This window comes from Loxodonta africana, chromosome 7 (assembly GCF_030014295.1).
Source record: "Loxodonta africana isolate mLoxAfr1 chromosome 7, mLoxAfr1.hap2, whole genome shotgun sequence".
Classification (NCBI taxonomy): domain Eukaryota; kingdom Metazoa; phylum Chordata; class Mammalia; order Proboscidea; family Elephantidae; genus Loxodonta; species Loxodonta africana.
The window spans coordinates 18,903,637-18,926,321 of NC_087348.1; the positions used below are offsets into that span (position 1 = coordinate 18,903,637).

Sequence of the window (22,685 nt, forward strand, 5' to 3'; positions counted from 1 at the left end):
TATGGGACTCCACCTACTGAACTAAGTCTTGATTCTATAGGAACGGATGCCATGAACAAGTACTGTTCTGCCGTCAGCTTTTTTCCTTTATACTGTTAACAACATCTAAAACCTGCCCTCCTCTTGCTAAGTTTCATGTCCTTTCACGAATTGCTTCCTCTTTAAACTATGACAACTGCAGCTGAAAATCTTCTGCTCCTTTTATTCTTCTGGCTTAAGAAAAAAGGCCTCAAACTAGGAGAACTACTACTTAACTTGGAGGTGCGCCCGTCCTCCCATATTTGGGTCTGCCATCTCAAATCCTTTCTGAAAAGGGGTCAGATAGCAATTATCAACGAAGACATACTTGAGTACTTTGTACTACTCACCTCTCTACTTTTCAGGTCCTCCTTTCCTTAGGCATCTGCCTCTTCTCCTTCCAGTCGGCCTCAGGGTGGGCTGCTGTTTAGATTTACCACGCTATGCTACCAGTGTCTTCGCATTCAGACATTTTTTTCAGGGTACAACACCTGAAGGGCAGGACCGGAAGTCAGGCTCCGGGTCCTAATGCGCACAGCGGAAGCTCTGGCCAGGAGGTTTCTAGCGCGGGTTGGCATCCTAAATGTTTAATCTTGCAATCCCTTAATTTTTAGCATCGTCCGTGAAAACAGCTATTCCCAGTCAGGAACTGCGCTAAACAAATCACCTCTCAACAGACACCAGCGGCCACTCCTGAGGGGATTTCTGCAACCCTCTTGGTCACCAGTTCTCCGAGATGTGGAATCAGTAAAAAAACTGAATTGAGAAAGTAGCCCAACGACCTTGTTCCGGAATATTCCCTGACCTTGGGAGATATCTAGATTAGAATATGGGGGCTTTTTCTTCCATTAAGCCTGGAGAGTTCTTAGCCTGACTAAGGTTATTTGCAGCTCCTCCTAGGGGAAGAAGGAGGTGTTCTTCAATCGCTTTGAGCCTGCCCTAATAGAGTATCCTGTCCCTCCTACTAGGGTGTTCCTAAGAGGGCCCAGGGAAAAGACGGTGGCTTTCAGAATTCCACTTCGGCTGGCCCTTCCCGCTACCTCTCACAGCCCAGCCATGTCGTCTCAGCCCGCAAGTCCCTCAAGACGTAGCCTCCCGCCCAAAGCTCTCCTCCCTCTCTGATTGGCTCCCCCAGGCGCCCTCGGCCAATGGGGATGACGTACTTAGCAGACGTAGGACGGAGGCTGGGGGGAGGAGGAAGGACGTCGGGCCCGGCGACGCTCTCTGCGCGAGGACAGCGGCGCGTGGCCTGTGGCACGGGCCGCGTAGCCTCTAGCTCTCGCTGCCACGCCCCCCACCTGGTGCATGTGGGCGCTGGGTCCCGTAGCGGTAGGAGCGTGTCAGGGTGGGGCTGCAAACCCTGTGCGCCAGGTGCCGGTGAGGGCGTACCCTGATTTCGGGCCTTCCCATCACCCACTCTCCATTCCCAGAAACCTTCGCGCCGAGAGGTCTCGTCAAAGGAGTTGGGCCGGGCGCGGGGACTGGTCGGCCACCCAGCTTTGCAGGGCCCACTCAAGCCCTGATTTCTCCTCCAACCCCTTTTGCCTTGGTTCTGGAGGGTGAGAGGAGCCGCTCTGGCCATTGTGCTGCTTTGCCAAATTTCCACGTGCGAGGCTGCACTTCGGGAGGAAGCAAGGCAGGCTGGCCTGGGGACCCAGCAGAGAGAGGACAACAGGAGCAACACCTACTGCAAAACAATTCCAGGTTGGGTCTAGGGGCAAGGCCAGGCGCCAGTGGGCGGAGAATCACCCCCAGGGCATAAATTTGGGCCCTTGCAATAGCTGCCGTCCTCCACCCGCATGGCTCTGTTTCTGATCAGCATCCAGCCTGCCTTTCCTTAATTTACCTTTTCAATCTTTTCTTTCCTGATAGTTTTGACCTGAATTTTTTGGACCCTCGGTGCCACCTGACAGAAGACTGCATGCCAGGAAAGAAATTCATCTGTGCAGTGAGTGTGGGGTTTCAGTGTAAAAATCTGGAAGTGTACTAAGCCTAAAATCAGGATATCCAGCTTGCTTTGAGAAGGGTAGAGCGCTTAACTCTCTTTGCTCTGTTGCTATCCAGGTAATTAGCCAGACTGACAAACCTAAAGGCCAAATTCTTCACCAATTGCCAGGGTCCCACAGGCGCACTTTATCCAAGAACACCTGAACTAAGAGTGCCCAATATCCTTATTTCTGTGGAGACCTTCCCACCTAGCCCAGCAGCTTCACTTCTTTATTGTGCACCCTCTGCTGGTTAGTGCGATAAGAGTTCAGAGAAAAGGTGTGTGGGACTTACTGGAGCTAATTTTATACTCAATATTGTCTTTTTAAAAGTGTTAAACTGAGAATTATATCCACGGACCTGGAAGGTGGTGCTCAGGAAGAGTATCAGTATTCAGCACAGCAGGAGCTGAGTTTCAGTAATAACGTGAATGAGAATAATAATGGCTACCATTTTGGGGCAATAGTTGTTATGCGCCAGGCACTCACTGTGCTAAGCAATCAATTTTACATGCATTGGCTCATTTAATCTTTAAAATAACTTTGTAAGCACTTATCATTATAAGTACTTCTATTATCATTCCCATACTATTACCATTCACATAGATGAGAAAAGTGAGACTCAAGAGTAGTTAAGTCATTTGGCTTAGATCATACAGCTAGGCTAATGAACAGGAAAGCCAAGATTCAAACCTAGATTTATCTCTGAGCTCCCACATGTAACTATTGTGATCATGTTCTACTTTCTTGAGATATCCTTGGCATAATTTATAGGCTGATACTTCTCAACTTTATGCTGTATCTCTCACTTCCAGCATGTCCCTGCCATTTCAAAGACAAAAAGCAAATTAGGTATAATCATGCCTCTGAAATGTATTATCTCACCCACAGGAATCTGACCTGTGAAAACCTAGGAGGTTTGTTAACAATACCAACATGTATTCTCCAGCCAGCACTAAAATCCTATACAGGAACCCCCGGTTCCTTCGACTAGCCTTTTTGCAGCTTCATCACCAGCAGCAGACTGGTGTGTTCTGTGATGTCCTACTGCAGGCAGAAGGTAAGAGACTGGTAGGGACTCAGTTGAAAACTCACCAGAGAATAGGATAAGATTAGGGCTAGGGTAGGATAAAACCGGGAAAATGTATTATATCGTCTTTGAGCACCATAAGCTACTTAGAAAGGAACAGTTTCTGGGACAGTTACCGTTTTCAAGAATAAAATTGTGACTGGGCTTTTCTCTTGAAAAATGAAATTAATTTTAAAGTTTTTTAAACAAAGAAATTCTAATAAAAGGTGGATAGTATCCTAATGGAGTGGTTGGGAGGATGAAGAGTTAACATATACAAAGCATATAGAACAGTGCTTTGAATGTACTAAGCACAGTATAAGCATTAGATGATGCTATTTCATATTTTCCTATTTTCTTGTGAAGTTGTTGCTAAAGTTTTTTTCCCCCTTGCCCTCAAATTGGTGATTTTTTTGTTGTCGTTAGAGCTAAAAATGTATAGCTTATTCCCACCCCTCCCCTTCATACTTGAAATAGTAAATCAGCATGAGGTGGAACCTGGTAAAAAGCCCAAGACTAGGAGTCAGATGGCCTAAATTAAGTCCTAGCTTTGTTATTTTGTAATGAAGTTACAAATGGACAGGTAACTTCATCTCTCAGGGACACTGTCTCTTCATTTATAAAAGGATCTTGACAACCAACAGTGTGTAGCCCTCTACACTTTGCAGAGCACATAAAACACCCACTGCCGTCGAGTCAATTCTGACTCATAGTGATACAGTTTAGTATTTCCTTTGATTCTCATAACAACTTGGGAAGTAAGTAATATTATACAGTTCCAGTTCCACAGATGAGCAAATTGATGCCTAGAGAGTTAAGTGACTTGCCCGTTGGTTCTATTAGTAAGTGCAGAGCTGGGATTCATTTAATTCAAAACAAGCAAGCAAAAAAACTATTGTCTGTTGTGCACCAAATACAGTGGTTAAGAGCTTGGCTGCTAACCAAAAGGTTGGCAGTTCGAATCCATCAGCCACTCCTTGGAAACCCTATGGGGCAGTTCTACTCTGTCATTTAAGGCTACTATAAGTCAGAATTGATTTGGTGACAATAGGTTTGTGTTTGGTGTATACCAAAAACTGTACTACTGTGGGTATACCATGTATACCCCATTGCCATCAAGTGAATTCTGACTCATAGTAACCCTATAGGACAGAGTAGATCTGCCCCATAGGGTTTCGAGGAGTGGCTAGTGGTATATATGAGGTCCCTGCTCTTAGGAAATCATGCAACGGGGAGACATTTAAGTAACCAGTCAATTACTACGCAGTATAATGAATAATCCCCGGCACAGTGGTTAAGCACTTGGCTGCTAAGCAAAAGGTCAATGGTTTGAACACACCAGCTGCTCTGTGGGAGAAAAGATATGGCAGTCTGCTTCTGTAAAGATTACGCCCTGGAAACCCTATGGGGCAGTTCTACTCTGTCCTGTAAGGTACCTCTGAGTCAGAATCAACAGCAGTGGGTTTTTTATGGGACTGTAAATAATGGGCTAAGTTTAGGCTGATGAAGGAGCCCTGGTGGCACAGTGGTTAACCATTTCACTGCTAAACAAAAGGTTGATGGTTCGAACCCACTAGTCACTTCATGGGAGAAAGATGTGGCAGTCTGCTTCTGTAAAGATTACATCCTGTCCTATAGAGTCACTGAGTTGGAATCGACTTGATGGTAGCGGGTTTTTGTTTTTGGTTATAGGCTGATACAGGAAGGAATACAAAAAAGGAATAACTCACACATTTGGGAAAGTTTAGAGGTAGGGTTGAGGAAATTCTCTTGAGGGAAATGACTTGCAGGAGAAACAGAAGTAGGAGCAAGTGGGGAAAGATTTTTCCAGGCAGAGAGAACAGCATGTAAAGAGGTCCAGAGATGTCAGCAGGGATGTGAGTGGTTCAGTATGGCTGGAGCACAGACCACAGTAGGCACTGGAGATGTGGCTGGAGAAAAAGCAGTCGTGTAAGGTCCGGAGGTCATACACAAGCAGAAGAGTAGGACTTGCCTTCAGGACACTGGGAAATGTATTGAAAGGTTTTAAGCAGATGACATGATCACATACCTGCTTTAGAAACAGCACTCTGGCTGTGTGTGAAGAATTATTGGATTGTTGATGAGCCCAGACAGGCTGTTATAATCCAGGAGAGGATGGTGGCCTAAGGTAGTGGTATTAAGAATGGAGAGAAATGTATGGCTTATGAGCTATTAATGAGAATTTATAAAATTTAAGAGGTTAAAAGCCTGGGCTCTATAGCCAGGCTCCCTGGGTTCAAATCTTGACTCTTCTACTTCAAAAAAAAAAAAAAAAAACCAAACTCATTGCCTTCAATTCCAACTCATGGTAACCCATGTTACAGGTGTTACAGAGTAGAACTGCTCCTTAAGTTTTTCTTGACTATAATGTTTAAGGAAGCAGATAACCAAGCCTTTCTTCTGGGTGGGTGGGTTTGCAAACCACTTGCACCACCCACAGACTCTGCTGCTTACGAACTATATAATCACGGGCATGTTAGTTAATATGCCTCAGTTCACTCATCTATAATAACAGTAGCTACTTCACAGGGTTGCAGTGAACAGGAAATGAATTGGTCACTGGTAAAACCCTTAGAACAATGCCTGGCACATAATAAGCACTCAAGAAGTATTGGCTTTTTTTTTTTTTTAATTAGATGAGGTGAATAGAGGATAGGGAAGAATCAAAGATGACTTCTAGTTTTCAAACCTGAGCAACTGGGTGAATGTGATACCTTATTTCAAAGTAGGAAACATACAGGAGGCTTTTTGGAGGTAGGGAATGATGAGTTAATTTTCTGGAAAGGTTGTATAAGAAGTGCTTGCAAGACATCCACATATACAGGCTGTTGTGTGTTTAATCTCTCAGGAGAGAGATCTGAGCAGAAGTATGGATCTGAGAGAAGGGAGCTCCAGACAGACTACTGCCTGGTAGCAGTGCTGGAGCTCAGGAGAGTTGAACCCTGATTGTCTGCCTCCAGAGCTCATGCCTTGTGTTAGACAAGTTGCTTCTATAAAATATTTTTTAAACTCTTGCAAGTTAAAAAAAATTATTCAGCAAGTATTTGATCCTGTTTTGTGTCAAGCAGTGAATGTACCTCAGTGAAGAAGAGAGACATGGTCCGTGTCCTCACAGAGCTTACAGTCTAGTGAAGGAGATGGACAATTCCATTACAGATAGCCAAGTGCTATAATAACTATATAAAAAAAAAAAAAAACCCGTTGCTGTCGATTCCAACTCGCAGCAACTGTATAGATATGATAGCTATCTCTTTGTGGCCAGGAGCACCTAATCCAGAGAAAAACTTTCTGAAGGAAATGATGTCTAAGCTAGACTTTGAAGGACAAAAACAAGTTAGCGAGGCAAAAGGTAATGGTGGACGGTTCCAGGCAGGCAGGAGGAACGGATTTCTCCTACCTGGATTTCCATGGAAAATGGGAGAAGGGGCAGTTCCTTTGGGTAATAACGTCTTTGATTAGCCCATGAACATGCCTGTCTGCGTGAGATAAAGTGTTTGGGTTTCCCTGCAGGTGAGGCAGTCCCAGCCCATTGCTGCATCCTGTCGGCCTGCAGCCCCTTCTTCACAGAGCGCCTAGAGCGGGAGAGGCCAGCACAGGGTCGGAAGGTGGTGCTAGAGCTGGGGGGCCTGAAGATCAGGACACTTAGGAAGTTGGTGGACTTCCTCTACACCTCAGAGATGGAAGTATCTCGAGAAGAAGCCCAGGATGTGCTCTCTGCTGCCCGTCAGCTCCGTGTATCAGAGCTAGAATCCCTTCAGCTAGAGGATGGAAAGCTGGTGAAGGCCCCTCAGGGCCGCAGACTGAACCGGGAGTGCCTGCAACCTCCAATCTCTGCCAGGGTGGTGGCACCAAGCCGCCGCCCCCGAGCTCCACTACCTGTTAACCAGACTCCTTGTCCTTCTGGGACAGTTAGGTTAAAGTCCTCAGGGAAGGAAGAGGACCCCCAGGAGAAGAGCAGTCGACAGAACGCAGAGAACTTGTCTGGCACTGTTCTGCTCAAAAAGAGGGCCAGAGCCTGCCCAGCTCAAGAAAAAAGCTCTTCACCATCAAGCCACAGTCAAGGGCCTAAGGAGAATAAGAGTGACCCTGACCTTGGTCCTACAGCTCTTTCCCCACCCAGCTTGTACCCCTCTGTGGACGAGAGACTGTTGCCCAGAAAGATCAGGCTAAGCCGCTCAAAGCCATCTCCTGATGTGTGTACATCCAAAACTCCCAGCATTTTAAGCGGACCCAGCTCAGTGTCCACGGCTCCTGGCCGGCGTCTTTGGCGGCAGAGGAGTATTAAAAAAGAAGTGCCAGAGGACAAGCAGAAACCAGGGAAAGCTAGTCCTCTACAGAGTCCTCCAAGCCCCTCTGGTCTTGGAAAGACAGCTGGGAGCAAGAAGTGGAGCCCTGAAGGCAGGGCCCCTAACTCTGATTCTGTGGAGGAGGGGCAGGTTGGGAGAGTGAAACTTCGGAAGATTGTTAATGGAACGTGCTGGGAGGTGGTGCAGGAGCCTCCCCACAAAGACTCTCAAGATAGCCTCCAGATCCAGGAACCTGGGGAAGACTTAGAAAAGCCTACAGGGACTCAGTCATCTTCAGTTAACGAGCAGGAAATGTCATCTGCTCAAATAGACCTGTGTCAGGACTCCCCTGTGTGCTCTAGGCTACAAGACATTCTGCTCTCTGCTAGCTGCTCCCCAAACCCCCCAGTGGTGAAGTCTGAGTTTGAGTCCAGTCCAGAGCTGGTAGGGAAGGAACCAGTGTTAGACATTGGCTGCAGAGAGCCCTATGCACTTGACACAGCCTTGCTTGGGCAGCCCTGTGAAGCTGAGGAGTACCGAATCACAAGTGCTGCTGCCACCAGTGAGCTGGAGGAGATACTGGACTTCATGCTGTGTGGCTCTGTCATTGAGCCACCTATGGGGTCTCTGGAGAGCCCTCAGGCTGAGGGCTGCAGGACCCCCAGTTACCACCTAACAGAAACAGGGAAGAACTGGATTGAAGGAGAAGAATGGTGTTTATCAGACATGGAACTCTGGCCCAGGGAGCTCACAGGACTGGAAAAGGAACCTGTCGGTAACAAAGAGTCAGTTGAGCCCCTCAGCCCCCTCATCATGCCCTCTGAGAACAAAGAGCCAGTCGAGCCCCTCAGCCCTCTTGTCATGCCCTCAGAGATGAGTGAAGGGGAGGTACTTTCAGTGGGAGGCTCTTGGAGTGCAGACCTTGAAATTACTAGCTCCCAGCCACTGGATGGTCAGAGAGTTCTCCACATTGATTCACTTGACCCTCCCCAAAGGTCCTATGAAGACCTCCCTCCTTCCTATTCAAAGTGGCTGGAGAAGGGGCTGGAGGTACCCCTAACTATGGGTGAGGTATTGCACCCTGCACCAGATGCAGGTGAGGGGACTCGTAACTCTGAGCTGCTGGGGCCACTTCCTGCTAGCCCTGAAGAGGAAGAGGTTGATGTGGTAGACTGGACAGCAGAGGGGAGGCTGGGGACTACCAGTTTTCCCTCTGTATGGCCCGACCCTTCCTCAGAGTCAGACACAGAGGTAGATATACTAACGTAGTGGAGAGAGGAGGGCAGGCTAGGGGCCCTGGGAAGGTGGGAAATGTTAGCTAGCAAAAGGTGCACTGGCAGAGGGACTAATACATGCCATTTTAGCACAAAAGGCAGGTGTACTCCTGGCTCCTTGTAGGTCTCCTCCCCTCCCAAGCTTTGGGAGCCAGGCAGAAGTCACGCAGTACCAAGGGTAGAAAATTATGAAGTCTTTTTTCTGCAATCTATATTCCAGTCAGTGACAAGTGAAAAAATAAGCTGTAGTCCCCAACACCAGCAGGCCATAGATAACAGGCAAGGCCAGGTCTCCCAGGCCATAAGGCATCTAGTCATGAAGAGTTGAGAAAGAACACCCTCTGGTGTGGGTTTTGTTAAGAGAAAATGTTCCAGAAGGTGAAGCAGTGTTAGTAGTGGAATACTAGCAAGTGGTAGTCAAAGGACTTTATCCAGAACCTAATATATATGGAGAGTCTGGTGACACAGTGGTTAAGAGCTAACCAAAAAGTCATCAGTTCGAATCCACCAGCCACTCCTTGGAAACCTTATGAGGCAGTTCTCTTGTCCCATAGGGTCACTATGAGTCAGAATCGACTTGATGGCAATGGGTTTGGGTTTAAAATGTGTATGGAGCTTACCTATTGCCAGTATAGAAAGTCCGACTTACTGATAGCTTGTACTTGCCCATTGACGTTACATAAACTCACCCTCACTTTGGAAGGATTGAACCAACCCATACTCACAACAGATTCATCATCACAATCACCTTCACTTGCTCCTGGTGCAGCTTTTTAAATCATTGAGAAGGCTTTAAGCCTTTTCTTGTGCTAATGTAAGGCTAAGAACCATATGCACCTGTTCCGACTTACATACAAATTCCACTTAAAAGACACGGGAACTGGTTTCGTTCGTAACCGGGGGACTACCTGTATGGGAAGTCTAGCCAAAACCTCTGCAGGGGGCCCAAGAGGATGCACTTGTGTTCATCACTTCAAAGAAGTGAACTGAAACAGATTATTTGCTTTTTTAAAAAAAAAATAAATTATTTACTTCTCTATCATAGTTGTTGCGTTTCATATGCTCTCCCAGAGACTCTAGGAGTTCCAGATTAAATAGTGACCTTGGGCTATGAAAAATACAAGGAAGCCCAATCCCACAAGGCTAGCTTTTGTACATCCCTTATCATACAATTAACTTTAACTCCATTACTCAAATACTTTATAACAAGAACTTTTATTAAAAAAAGCAAATCCAAGAACTTCTGCAGTGCCTTACTAGAAGGCTGCCTCACAACTGAACCATCATTTCTGGAGGGGAAGAAACCGTGGCTTCAGGCACATGACTGAGGTTTGGCCATGTTCCGTCATAAATGCTCCAACATCACCAGGGACAGAAGGCTGCAAATGTGAGAAGGGAAAAAGGTTAAAGAAGGGACCCAAGCAATCATAAAGCCTGAGGAAGATGTCTTTACCTCCACCTGTAAACCCCCAAACCCAGGAGCCCAAGCATCACATCTTGCCCCCAAATGGTTAAGCACCTAACATGCCAAAGCACTGCATGAAGCCCTAGAGATAAAGACAAGGTCAAATCCTTGTGACCAGGAGTGACAGTACTCTAATGCAGCGTTGACAGTAACTCTAGACAACTAACAGAACATAGGAGTAACAACTGGGTGGGTGGGGGCAGGCCAGGGAGGGAGTACAGGGGTAAGCATACATCAAACCAAACCAAACCCGTTGCCATCCAGTCGATTCCAACTCATAGGGACCCTACAGGACAGAGCAGAACTGCCCCATGGAGTTTCCAAGAAGCAGCTGGTGGATTTGAACTGCTGACCTTTTGATTAGCAGCTGAACACTTAACCACTGTACCACCAAGGCTCCAAACATACATGAAGTAAAAAATTTCTGCCAGTAAAAGGGGGAAATTTCTACTCATACAAAAACACCTATCAAAGATTTTAACTTCTCAATGAGGGAACTAATAAAATTTACAACCTGTTGAAAGAATTAAAAATATATAACACCATCGGAAATACGGAGATTTTTTAAATAAATGCAGAACTGCACGGCGGACAGGCATAAATTGCACTTCTACAGAGAATCACATTACCATTAGTAGTCTACAGCTTGGTTCAAGGAATGAAAGATGAAGCTAACACTTTGTAGAAGGGCACAGGAGACAGTAGTTTTTTACCCATTTCAATTTTTTCCTGCCAGTAAAAGCGGGCAGGGACATTCCCCCAAAGACGAAATCCTGAGATCAAGTAAAAGAGTTATGAAAATGCAAATCCCGTGTGGAATGAGTTTTAATACTAAGGGCTGCTTTGCAAGTAGCCACCCCATCAACATCCCCCTCCCCCTCCTCGCTCCCCATTTCAAACCTCGGCTTGAGGCGTTCTGCCCAAACCTCCCTACGGAAGGTACTTCTTCAGCTCCTCCACCACCTCCTGAGGCTCGGGGAATTTGAGCTTGCGTGGGGGCCCCTTCTTAATGCCAGTCCAGAGCTCCGCACCTGGGAAAGGGCCGAACACAGCAGTTACCGTGAGACTGGTTCCCCAGTCTCTCTCCCCGAGGTGGCCGCGGCTTCTGAGACCAGCTTTTCCTCGCTCGGACCCCGTGCCTTCCCCCCCGGGACCGCACTCACTGCTGCCGTCCGGGCGCTGCAGCGTCACCTCGAAGCTGCCCCTCCGCGGTTTGGAGGGGTTCACCTTCACTGAAAGCTCAGGGGCCTCCAGGCGCAGCGCCTGGCTCAGGGCCGCGGCGTTGCGCCCGTAGACGCGTCAGCTTGTGCTACGAAGAAACGGAAAGGTCAGGGACGGGGCCCTCGGTCCGCGCCGTTCCCGGCCCCCCAGGACTCTCCAGGGCCTCACCAATGCTCGATGATGACGACCACCTCCTCCGCTGCCGCCTGGCCGCCAACCGGCTTCTCCCGCTTCTCCGCCGCCGCCGCCGCCACCGCCGCCTCAGCCTTCCGCTTCCTTCCGCGGGAAGCCATGGCGCCTGGAGCCCGGCGGGGAACAAAGCGGATTGTGGGGAGAGGGGGTACACGAGACTGACCGCTGAGCAGAACGGGACAACGGAGGCCCTCGCTCTGCAGCCCAGACGAAGGGCAGAAACTTCCGCTGCGGAGCACGAAGCCGCTGCAGAGGCGGCGGAAAGCGTGGCCTGCGGCGCACACGTGAGGTCTGGAGGCGGGACTTTCGGGCACAACCACTCTGCAGGCGGGGGGTGCCGGGAAGGCACAAAGAGGAAGGGGACTGGGACTAGGTAGCTCTGAAGGCAAGTCTGGCAGTGAAAACACACCGTATGTGCCACAACCCTGTGTCCCCAAGCCCTCCTCCCTGGGAACCGTGGACCCGCCAATAGCCTAGTCCTCCTAACGCCAGGCGGTCTGAACTCTGGACTAAGGAAACTGTTAGCTGACTGACATCCTAACTCACAGTAACCCACCCCATGCACAACAGAAAAGCTGCCTGCTCCCGTACCACCCGCATGATCAGACCTCTGTGATCCATAAGGTTTTCATTAGCTGCTTTTCAGTAGATCACCAGGCCTTTCTTCCTAGTCGTATTAGTCCGGGAGCTTTGCTGAAACTTGTTCCGCAGGCAAGCCGCCACTGAGGGGGTTGGGAGTGGGGTTGGCTGTGCATGAGGTGCACTGGCTGGCAATCAAACTCGGGTTTCTCGCACGGAAGGGCAAGATTTCCACCACTGAACCGCCGCTGCTCCCTTACAGGTATTAGCTTTCCCCTACTCTTATCAATCCTGGAGACAAAGGCCCGGCATTTGATGGAATCAGATTTTGCCTGTCCTTTTTTCTAATACAAGAGAAACACACAAACGCCAATCAAAAGGAAACCTCAGTCTTTTTATTATGGAAAACCGTCAAATGAAGGTGGGATAATCGAAATTGGGTTGTTGAGGTAATAGAAACCCCAATCCTGCCCAGGATTTTTTCCCCTAGGCCCCACCATACAAAGCCTCTATACCCCTCCTCCAACCCCCATGAAGTTGAGGCATTATTCAATAGTACCCTCAAAGATGAAAACTCTGTGAGTAAAGGTCTTTCCTCGGGAGCAGTGACAAAGTTAGGCTTATGCTTTTTAATGAAGGCCATAGACCAAGCCAGAAGGGCCTAGGGAAGCAAGGGTCCTTGAGACCTGTAAGGAAAAATCTTAAGCGCTGACTCTGTACCCCGGTATCATATGTTAGTGTTTAATCTAAGTAGGCTGTATGGGTCCACTAAGAGGCATAATGAGACCACAGCGCAGTAGAGATGTGTGACTGCTGGACAACAGCTGACACACTGATCCAAGCCAGGGATAAAAAGAAACAAACAAAAAGAAATCCAAACCTGAAGGGAAACCATTTCTCCTCCATTAAATGGATAGTTGGCCATGGCAGGGGAAGCCTCCCTGGACAATGCATGACAATTCCCTGCTTGCCTCTTTAAAATCAGAAGCAGCACCCTGCCTCACCCAGGCACAACCCAACAGGGGAAGCACAAACAACAAAGGCCACGGCCTCAGGCAAGGGTGGCGGATGCAGAGGTTCAGGGCCTCAGTGGTGCCTGGGAAGGAGCTGGATGGAGAGAGGCACTAACAAGGCAGGGCTCCTATTTGTCCTTCTTATTTTCCCCATCTGGCACTGTTGTGGGAGCTGGGGCCTCAGGCCTCTCCTCAGGGATGTGGTCTCCAGCTTTTGACAGCTTCTTGGCCCGCTGGTATAGCTCATTCAAGCTGAATTCTCGGATTACACTCTCCTGTGTAAAAGAGATGCACCCATCAGGGTTCAGTCTGGAAGGGAGAGTTAAGAGCCCCTCTTGGGAACGAGGTGCTTTCAAATGAACTCTGACCCATGTCAACCCCTTGTGTGTTAGAGCAGAACTGTGCTCCAAGGGGTTTTCAAAGCTGATTTTCTAAAGTAGATGGCCAGGCCTTTCTTCCAAGGCATCTTTGAGTGAACTTGCAGTTAGCGGCAGAGCAAATGAACCGTTTACACCATGCAGGGACTCCATTTAGACACACTTTTGGGAAGAAGGAACCAAAGGACAGAAACCTCCCCTAAACCTTCATCTTTTTTGGGTACCTGGGGAAAGTCAACTAATAAGTGCCTATTATGTGCCTAATTAGTCAATTCAAAGAACTGATGCCTTTGAGTTCTGGTGTTGGTGAAGAATACTGAATATACGATGAACTGCCAGAAGAACAAACCAATCTGTCTTGGAAGAAGTACAGTCCGAGTGCTCCTTAGAAGTAAACATGGCAAGACTTCATCTCATGTACTTTGGACATGTTATTAGGAGCAACCAGTCCCTGGAGAAGAACATCATGCTTGGTAAAGCAGAGGGGTCAGTGTAAAAGAAGCCCCTCAATAAGTGGACTGACATGGTGGCTGCAACAATGAGCTCAAACATAGTAACAATTGTGAGGATGGCACAGGACCAGGCCATGATTCATTCTATCGTACTTAGAGTCACTATGAGTTGGAACCGACTTAGCTGCATGTAACAACAACAACAATTATGTGCCAATCACTGTGCCGAGAGTTATATGTACATTACTTAATGCAATCTGCAAAATGACCCTGAGTCAGGTGTTACTGTCCCCGACTTACCAACGAGGAACCTAAGGCCTACATGTCATAGGTGCAGAGCCTCAGGGACTGAGTCTTACTAATAACTGTTTCCTTTAGGTGTTGTAGTAGTTAAGTGCTACGGATGCTAACCAAAGGGTCAGCAGTTCATATCCGCCAGGCGCTCCTTGGAAACTCTACAGGGCAGTTCTACTCTATCCTATAGGGTCGCTATGAGTCGGAATCGACTTGACAGCAGTGGGGATTTTAGTACTAGTAAGTCTGGCACATAGTAGAAGCATAATATAAATTTGCTAAGTGAATTAACGAATGAGGTCTAGTAACTAGTCCATGCTTTCAAAGCCAGCGGACAGGTGGCAGAACTGACAGCCAAACCCAGGTTGAGTTCCATCTACTGTCCCACACCCTTCTCCAGACGAGATGCCCATCCTTTCAAAGTACCTCAGAGAAGGTCCAAGAGACAGCTCGCCCTTTCTTGTCAATCTGTGGCCGCCGCATTACCTCCTTGCCACCTTGGAACAGGATCAGGGTAGGGAGCTGCTTGGTGAGGGGCGATGTGCTCACTTTGTACCTACAGGGCCCAGAAAGGACTCCATAAAATGCATCTATGTACATCAGGCAAAGAGATTCCCTGCTCAGACCCTCTGCCCAGGTCCTTACATACCGTGTACTAACATCAGTGTAGCGGCCAACGTCCACCTTCCCAAAATTTAGCCCCGTACAGTTGTACCTGAGAAGAATATATTATTTAACATACTGAAGGAAAAGAGAACGGCTCAAGGGAAGGGTAGGGGGACAACTCTGGTTGGCGACAATGTACAAAATCAAGGCCAAAAACAATAAGCGGGGAGGTGCAGCATCTCAATTTCCATCATAATCTCTCTCCCTTGTACTACTCACTTGAGGGAGAGGTCAGCATAGATAGGAGCAAATGATTGGCAGTCGCTGGACCAATTGGCAAAGAACTCCACAATCCAAGTGACCCTCTTATCCCGCTCCAGCTCTTCCTGCCACACAGGGAAGGGAGAGTGAGCTGGATCACACAGGCTCCTGTGAAAGCTCAGACTTCAGCGTTCCATTTCTCATTCTGGCTTCCCCTCTCCCCTCTTCTCTAAAAAAACCCAGTGCCATCAAGTCGATTCCGACTCATAGCGACCCTATAGGAGAGAGTAGAACTGCCCCATAGAGTTTCCAAGGAGCGCCTGGTGGATTCGAAATGCCGACCCTTTGGTTTGCAGCTACAGCACTTAACCCACTTCTCTAGCTCACATGATAAGCCGCATTGCCCCTGACTTCCATCCTGAGGAACCACTGCTCCTCCTAGTGAACAGAGAGCACAATTACAAAATCACCCACCAGGGCCCAATACAGAGAAGGGAGGAGGGCACTCACGTCAATGGTTTTATCGTTGAAGTATTTGATGTACTCAGGGCCCATGTACAGGGGGGGTTTGCAGGTCATCAGGAACACTAAAGACAAAAAGAAGATGGCAGAGGAAACCAGTAAGTCCTTGGGCAGCGGGTTTACTTCCAAACCAACTCAAAGATTTCAGCTACCAAAGAATATACTTTGTAAACATATGTAGGATACATTCCTTTTCTCTTAAGTCTCTGCAGGCTCTAGTCATCTGAGCTACACACATCATTAATTAGGTGCAAGAAAAAAGCAAGAAGGGTGCGGAGAAACTGGATTGGGATTGGAATCTGGCTCCCACAACCAAGCCTCTATCCAACGTAATCTTACAAAGGCAGTCTCCTCACCTATGCAGAGTGTGATATAAAGCAGGCCCATGCGAATATCCAGGCGGAAGAAAAGAATAGCGTTGGCCACTTTACTAAACATGAAGATGTTGCCTATATGTTGCTCCACGGTGACTGAAACACAGAAATGTCACAGGTCAGGCTGAGCTGCACGTGCCTACATCCCATTATTTGTCCCTCTTCCTGGGGCAGTTTGAAAAGGGGGTGGGAAGCCCAAGAATCAAATTCAGCCTTGGCACGGAACGTGGGACCAGTTCACCATATAACGCCCCTCTCCTAACACAAAGGAAAACACCTCCAGAGGGCACTCTCCTCCCCGAGAGACTGAGAAGCCAGCCACACTTACTGGATCTGCGGTTCTTCATCATCACAATGGCACTGAGAAACATCAGGATCTCCACTTCTCTCTGCAACAGAATCAAAGCAACAGAAATGCCGTGACGAGAGGACTGACCAAAAGACAAGGCAGTCAAATATGGAATAAAACCCAACAGAGATCCAAATTACCAGATAATGGGAGTCAGCTCAGGTGAGGCTGGAAAAACACTGGACAGAAGATCTAGATTCAGGTTCCACCCTGCCACAACCTGACTGGGCGCCTTTCACCAAATCACTTAACCTCTGAGCTTTGATTTCCTCAACTGAATAGCATCTTTCAAATTGCTATTGTGAGGATTAAATGAGACAATGGATATGAAAGGGTTGTATAAAGTATGATAGGGTGTACACATGTAAGATACTATTTTAACCAAATTAGTGGGACTCTAATAAAATAAAACTTTTCTAGGGAAACTTTATCGGTAATATCCCATTAATACAATATCTGGCTATTCCATTTGTTGGTTTTGATTAAGTCATTCCTCTCCACGCGATATCCATAGCGATAATCTGCATCTCTATTATAATTCGAGAACTGAAAGGTGCCTTTCAGAGCTTGTTAAGGCCTATTTCAATACCTTCGGTTTACAGTTCTTTCTCACCCTCTAAAATATAAGCCCTGTGTGAGCACGAGGCAGACAATAAACACGGCAAAGAAATGAACAAGATAATTCCAAAGTGATAACTGCAATGAACAACAAAAACTACATGTATACATGTACATATATGTAGTATATACACTATACATACATAACAAGAACTACATATACACATGTATATGTATGTAGTATATATACTACATATACATGTAGTTCTTGGTATTCATTGTAGTCATCACTCTTTGGAATTATCTTGTTCATTTCTTTGCCACGTTTATCCTACAGGGTCGCTATGAGTCGGAATTGACTCGATGGCACTGGGTTTGTTTTTTTTTGGTTTTACATGTATATAATAAGCTAGTTGCCACAGAGTCGATTCTGACTCATAGCGACCCTATAACCAAAAGCAAACCCAGTGCCATCAAATCGATTCCAATTCATAGCGACCCTACGGGACAGAGTAGAACTGCCCCGTAGAGTTTCCAAGGAGCGCCTCGTGGATTCAAACTGCCAACCCTTTGGTTAGCAGCCGTTGCACTTAACCACTACGCCACCAGGGTTTCCAATAACCTTGTAAGACAGAGTAAACCTGCCCCATAGGATTTCCAAGGCTGTCTGTAATCTTTGGAGCAGACTGCCACACCTTTCTCCCAAGACGTGGCTGGTGGGTTGGAACCACCAACCTTTTGGTTGGCAGCTGAGCGCTTAACCACTGCACCACCAGGGCTCCTGTGTAATACAATACAGGGATTCAAATCATTACTTCAGACTGATTTACAGCTGAGATTCAGGGGGCTTAGGTTTTTAAAAAAAGGTTTTCAGCCTTAATTAAAAAAAAAAAAACTGGATTTAGATATGGACATGTAAAGCGGGGGAATATGACAGGCCTTGGTAAACATTACACCTTAAAGAAACATAGGAAGGGTTTTCATGAATAAAATTGGATGGGTTAGACTTGGAACTTAAAACTGTGGAAAGACGAATTTAAAGAGCAGGGACTGTGGTCAACCAAGGAACAAAAACCAGTTGCCATTGAGTAGATTCTGACTCATGGTGACCCCATTTGCATCAGAGAAGAACTATGCTCCATGGGGTTTTCAGTGGCTGATTTTTCAGAAATAGACTGCCAGGCCTTCCTTCTGAGGTGCCTCTGGATGGATTCAAACTGCCAACCTTCCAGTTAGTAGCCAAGTGCTTAATCGTTTGCATCACCCAGAGTCAACCAACAGCCAGAGGAATATTCCCTAAAGATAGAGAATGGGGTCTATGGCAAAGACTGGCTACACGTACTCCAAACCCCATTTCCCTTCCTCTTGGGCATACAACAGCTATCCTTTATCTCCCAATCTCCTTGCATCCAGGTAGGATTACTTCACTAGCGCTTTTGAATGGAATGTGAGCAGAGGTGATATGTCACTTCCACACCCTGGCAGTAGAGACAACATGTCCTCACGTTCCAGCTTTCCTTTTTCATCTGCTGGCTGGGTGATGGCGGGATGACCTGAAGGCTATATTGACCGAAAACAGAAGCAGCCAAAAAAAAAGAAACCCACCTACTGCCGTGGAGTCAATTCTAACTCATAACAACCCTATTGGACAGAGTAGAACTGCCCCATAGAGTTTACGAGGAGCACCTGGTGGATTCAAACCACGGACCTTTTGGTTAGCAGCTGAAGTCTTAACCACTATGCCACCAGGGTTTCCACAGAAGGAGCATAGGTCTCAAACTGACTAAGTGAAGCAAAGCTCTCTTGGTTGTTGTGTGTTCCTTACATTTAAACTTTTCGGAATGGAAATTTTCCAACATACACAAATGACAGATACTTTAATGAACTCCTATCACCCAGCTTCAACAGTAATCAACATTTTGCTAATCTGGTTCTATTTCATCCATGCTACCTATTTCTTTTGCAGGGGAAATTGAAAGAAATTCCAGCTCTATCCTCTTACCTGTAAATACATCAACAGGCATCTCTTACAGATAAGGACTTTTTTTAAAAAAACAAAACCACAATATATTATCACACTTAACATAATAGTTTCTTGCTGTCATCTAATAAAAAAAAAAAATTTTTTTTCATCTAATACTTGGCCCTTATTCACAGGATCCTGATTGTCTCAAAATGTCTGTACAGTTGTTTGTTCAAGTTAGGATTCAAGCAACATGCACACATGGCATTTAACTGGTATGTTTCTTTGATCTCTTTAATTTCCCTTTTTACCCCATGCTATGTATCTGCGGATGACATTCAGTCACTGATGCTGTCAACTTTGCCACTTTCTGGACTCATGGCATGTGTTCTGATAATGATCCCCTATCTGCCATATTTCTTATAAAGTGGGAATGAGATCTCGAGGTCTGAATACAGTGAAATCCAAATCTTTTGGCAAAAATACATCACAGGTGGTACATCACTTCAGGAGACACATCGACTTTTTATCTGATGATTTCAGCATCCACAGGTGAGCACTGCCTAGATTCATTACTTCATTCAGGGTTGCTAAAAGATGATTTTTAAATTCTATCATTCCTTCTGTATTAACTCAAATTCTTTTATTAAAAAATCAAATTTCCCTTATCGATTCTTTGGTTGCCCTAAAAGACATGACATACAGGAAAGGCAAAATAAATGCTTGATTCTTTCCCTTTAATTAACAGAAATAAACTCTTATTCTGTTAAACCACTGGAACTTTGAAGTTTATCTGTTAATGCTGCTAATATTATTCTAATACTCTAACTTCCCAATCACCAAGATAAATCAGTAAAACAAGAATTATCCTAGAAAATAAAAACTGGCAACTATAGTTAAAATAAACAAACAAATCTGTTACTGTCCAGTCGATTCCAACTCATAGTGACCCTACAGGAGTGAGCAGAGCTGCCCCATAGGGTTTCCAAGGAACAACTGGTGGTTCGAACTGCCAACCTTTTGGTTAGCAGCCAAGCTCTTAACCACTGTGCCAGGAGGGCTATTATAGTCAAGTGACTAAAAAAAAGAAATTCTGGCAGAGTAATAATAGAACATAAAACCTTCCAGTATTTTGTTATTATCAGACAACGCTCTAGAGAGACAGGCAGTCCCAGGGTTATGAATGAGATCCGATCCTAAGTGTGTCTTTAAGTCAAATTTGTAGGTAAGTGAGAACAGGTACATATGGTTCTTTTAAGAATTCGACTGCTAAGCAAAAGGTTGGCAGTTCAAATCCACCAGCTGCTCCTTGGAAACCCTATGGGACAGTTGTACTCTGTCCTATAGACTCTGAGTCGGAATCAATTCGACAGCAACGAGTTTGGGTGTTTTTTTTTTTCAGTGCAAGTAAACGCTCAAAGTCTTTTCAGTGATTTGAAAGTTGCATGAGCAAAGGTGACTATGGTGAAGAATTTGTTGTAAGAGCTGACTCAATCATTTCAAAGTGAGGGCAAATTTACACAACATTAAAGGGCAAGCACAAGTTGTAAGTCTGACCATCATAACCCAGAAGTATGAGTTGTCAGTAAGTCTGACTTTCATATAACCCAGGGACTTACTACGTATAAAAGGTCTCTATGTTTATTAAAGGAGTGGCTGGGTGGCGCAAATGATTAAACGCTTGACAACTAGCCAAATGGTTGGTGGTTTGAACCCACCCAGAGGTACCTCAAAAAGTACTGGTGGTGCAGTGGTTAAGTGCTCAGCTGCTAACTGAAAGATCAGCAGTTCCAACTCACCAGCCCCCTCCATGGGAGAAAGATATGGCATTCCGTAAAGATTACAGCCTTGGAATCCCTGTGAGGCAGCTCTACTCTGTCCTATAGAGTCCTTCATTATTAGTTGGAATCAACTCCACGGCAACTAACAACATGTTTATTAAAATCTTCACTACTATTCTCTTATCCTTTTCAGTCCCATTTTTGTTTAAGTGGTATAGAGTACCAGATAAAAATAAGATCTTTTGAAACAGCACAGGCACATTTGAACTAATCAATAATACAGTCTTGGAAAGGGCAAAGGAAACATAAAAGAGTAAACAGGACGGAGGGAGAAAGTAAGGGAATGGGTGCTGGGTAAAGGTCCAGACTCATTTTGGGGACTGGAAAAAAGACAAAAATTCAGGATGACTCTCCCTCATCAGAACACATATCCTGCTATATATACAGCAGTGGGCATAAGGCTTTAACTCATTTTTCTGAGCAGTCCCTCCATCCTACTCAAGAGCACAGCAAGAGGCTTTCTATATTGCTTTCCAACGTACTTTTCACGTTCCCTTTACATGAAGCCTAACAGTTTTGTCTCTGCACTCTCAGGACCCAGCAATAGTGCCTGGTACATTGTATGTTGTTGTTGCTATTGGGTGCCATGGAGTTCAATTTCAACTCATAGTGACACCATGTGAAAGAGTAGAACTGCCCCACAAGGTTTTCTAGGCTGTAATCTTTACGGGAGCAAATCGCCAGGTCCTTCTCCCATGGATCCGCGCTCGGTGGGTTCCAAACGCCAATATGAACTCTGGAACTGTTTACAAAACTCAGAAATAACTAACAGAATATGCAGAGCCCCAGTTCCGCAGTGGTTAAGAGCAACAGCTGCTACCCAAAAGGTCAGCTGTTTGAACCCATCAGCTGCTCCTTGGAAATCCTATGGGGCAGTTCTACCCTGTCCTATCAGGTCGCTATGAGTCAGAATCGACTCGACAGCAGTGTTATTCTGTCCCATAGGGTCACTATGAGTCGGAATTGACGGCAGCTTTTTTGTTGTTGTTAAGAAACTGTGCAAGTACTATGGACAGAAGAGTGGTTTCAAGGCCAGCCACTCAGTAGTTGTATGACCTTGGACAAGTCGCCTAACCATGCTGAGACCAATTTCTACACCAATAAAACATAATACTATTACTTGCCTCATCTACCCAAATAAGAGGCTTTACATCACATGCAGCAAAGAGCTTTAAAAACTGTAAAACGTTGTAAAAGTTTTGGCAGGGCAGTTAACGACTATGAATAGTGAGACGGAAAAAACCCTGGACCAGAGTCTGGGCTGCTGGGCAGGCTCTATAACTAACGGACTGTACAACTCCGAGACGTCATTCTTTCCTGTACTCCCATCTTAGACTCAATGACGGTCCGGGCCCTACGCTCTAATAGCCTATAAGTCCGTGACAGGTTCGGGACCTCAGATGTCCTCAAAAAGGTGAAGCCTGGGACTCCCAAATGTGGCCGCTGGGGCAAGGAGCTTCAAGGTCGCGGGGTCCCAGGCAGGGGTCGCTCACCCAGTCAAAGTCACACGGGTTGCCGTCTTCGCGTTGCGTGGGGAGACTGTGGCAGAGCGGCGGCAGTTTCCTCACGAGTAAGAACGAGGCGGACAGCAGGGCTGACAGGAGATAGTAAGGTCGGGCCAACCATCGTGAAAGTCGAGGCACCGAATACACCAATGCAATTAAAGGCGCCAAGACCGCCATCTTTTCGGCCCTTGCGGCGCCCGCTGCTCACCGGCGTATGCTGGTCTGGTACCCGCCCCCACACCACTTGAAGTTCCCATTGGACCAAGTCTCGGATGCACCGCCTATTGACCCGGAAATAGATGTCTATTGGATCTGCTGGTAGGTAAAAAGGGACTGAAAAAAGGGATTTGACACTTTATTGGTCAATCTACCTGCCGCTCTTTCCATTTAAGTCATGTTATTGGATATTGACTGCGGTGGGTGGAGATATCAGAGAAGAATTAATACGGTTACATAGCAT

The 22,685-nt window shown here is 46.4% G+C and overlaps 3 protein-coding genes across 4 annotated transcripts; 1 reads left to right on the forward strand and 2 right to left on the reverse strand.

The window, feature by feature from the left end:
- The first annotated feature begins 1,354 nt into the window (after nt 1-1,354).
- Nucleotides 1,355-9,446, forward strand: BTBD18 (BTB domain containing 18). The gene is made up of 2 exons (XM_003421341.3): nt 1,355-3,063; nt 6,604-9,446. Exons 1-2 carry the CDS (start codon nt 2,940-2,942, stop codon nt 8,646-8,648), a joined length of 2,169 nt encoding a protein of 722 aa, XP_003421389.1. The 5' UTR covers nt 1,355-2,939; the 3' UTR covers nt 8,649-9,446.
- A 403-nt stretch (nt 9,447-9,849) lies between these two features.
- On the reverse strand, nt 9,850-12,372 carry SELENOH (selenoprotein H). Its single transcript, XM_003421379.4, has 4 exons — nt 11,508-12,372; nt 11,282-11,427; nt 11,019-11,149; nt 9,850-10,032 (listed from the first exon to the last, which is right to left on the reverse strand). The coding sequence occupies exons 1-3, from the start codon at nt 11,630-11,632 to the stop codon at nt 11,049-11,051; spliced, it is 372 nt and encodes a 123-aa protein (XP_003421427.2). The 5' UTR covers nt 11,633-12,372; the 3' UTR covers nt 9,850-10,032; nt 11,019-11,048.
- A 111-nt stretch (nt 12,373-12,483) lies between these two features.
- On the reverse strand, nt 12,484-22,455 carry TMX2 (thioredoxin related transmembrane protein 2). 2 transcript variants are annotated; one of them, XM_003421339.4, is made up of 8 exons: nt 22,214-22,453; nt 16,338-16,398; nt 15,992-16,105; nt 15,624-15,700; nt 15,132-15,238; nt 14,896-14,961; nt 14,673-14,802; nt 12,484-13,398 (listed from the first exon to the last, which is right to left on the reverse strand). In XM_003421339.4, exons 1-8 carry the CDS (start codon nt 22,400-22,402, stop codon nt 13,252-13,254), a joined length of 891 nt encoding a protein of 296 aa, XP_003421387.1. In that variant the 5' UTR covers nt 22,403-22,453; the 3' UTR covers nt 12,484-13,251. The 2 variants fall into 2 exon arrangements, with proteins under 2 accessions (XP_003421387.1, XP_023396310.1); XM_023540542.2 differs by lacking the exon at nt 12,484-13,398 and having other exon boundaries at nt 14,678-14,802; nt 14,907-14,961; nt 22,214-22,455.
- Nucleotides 22,456-22,685: the final 230 nt, after the last annotated feature.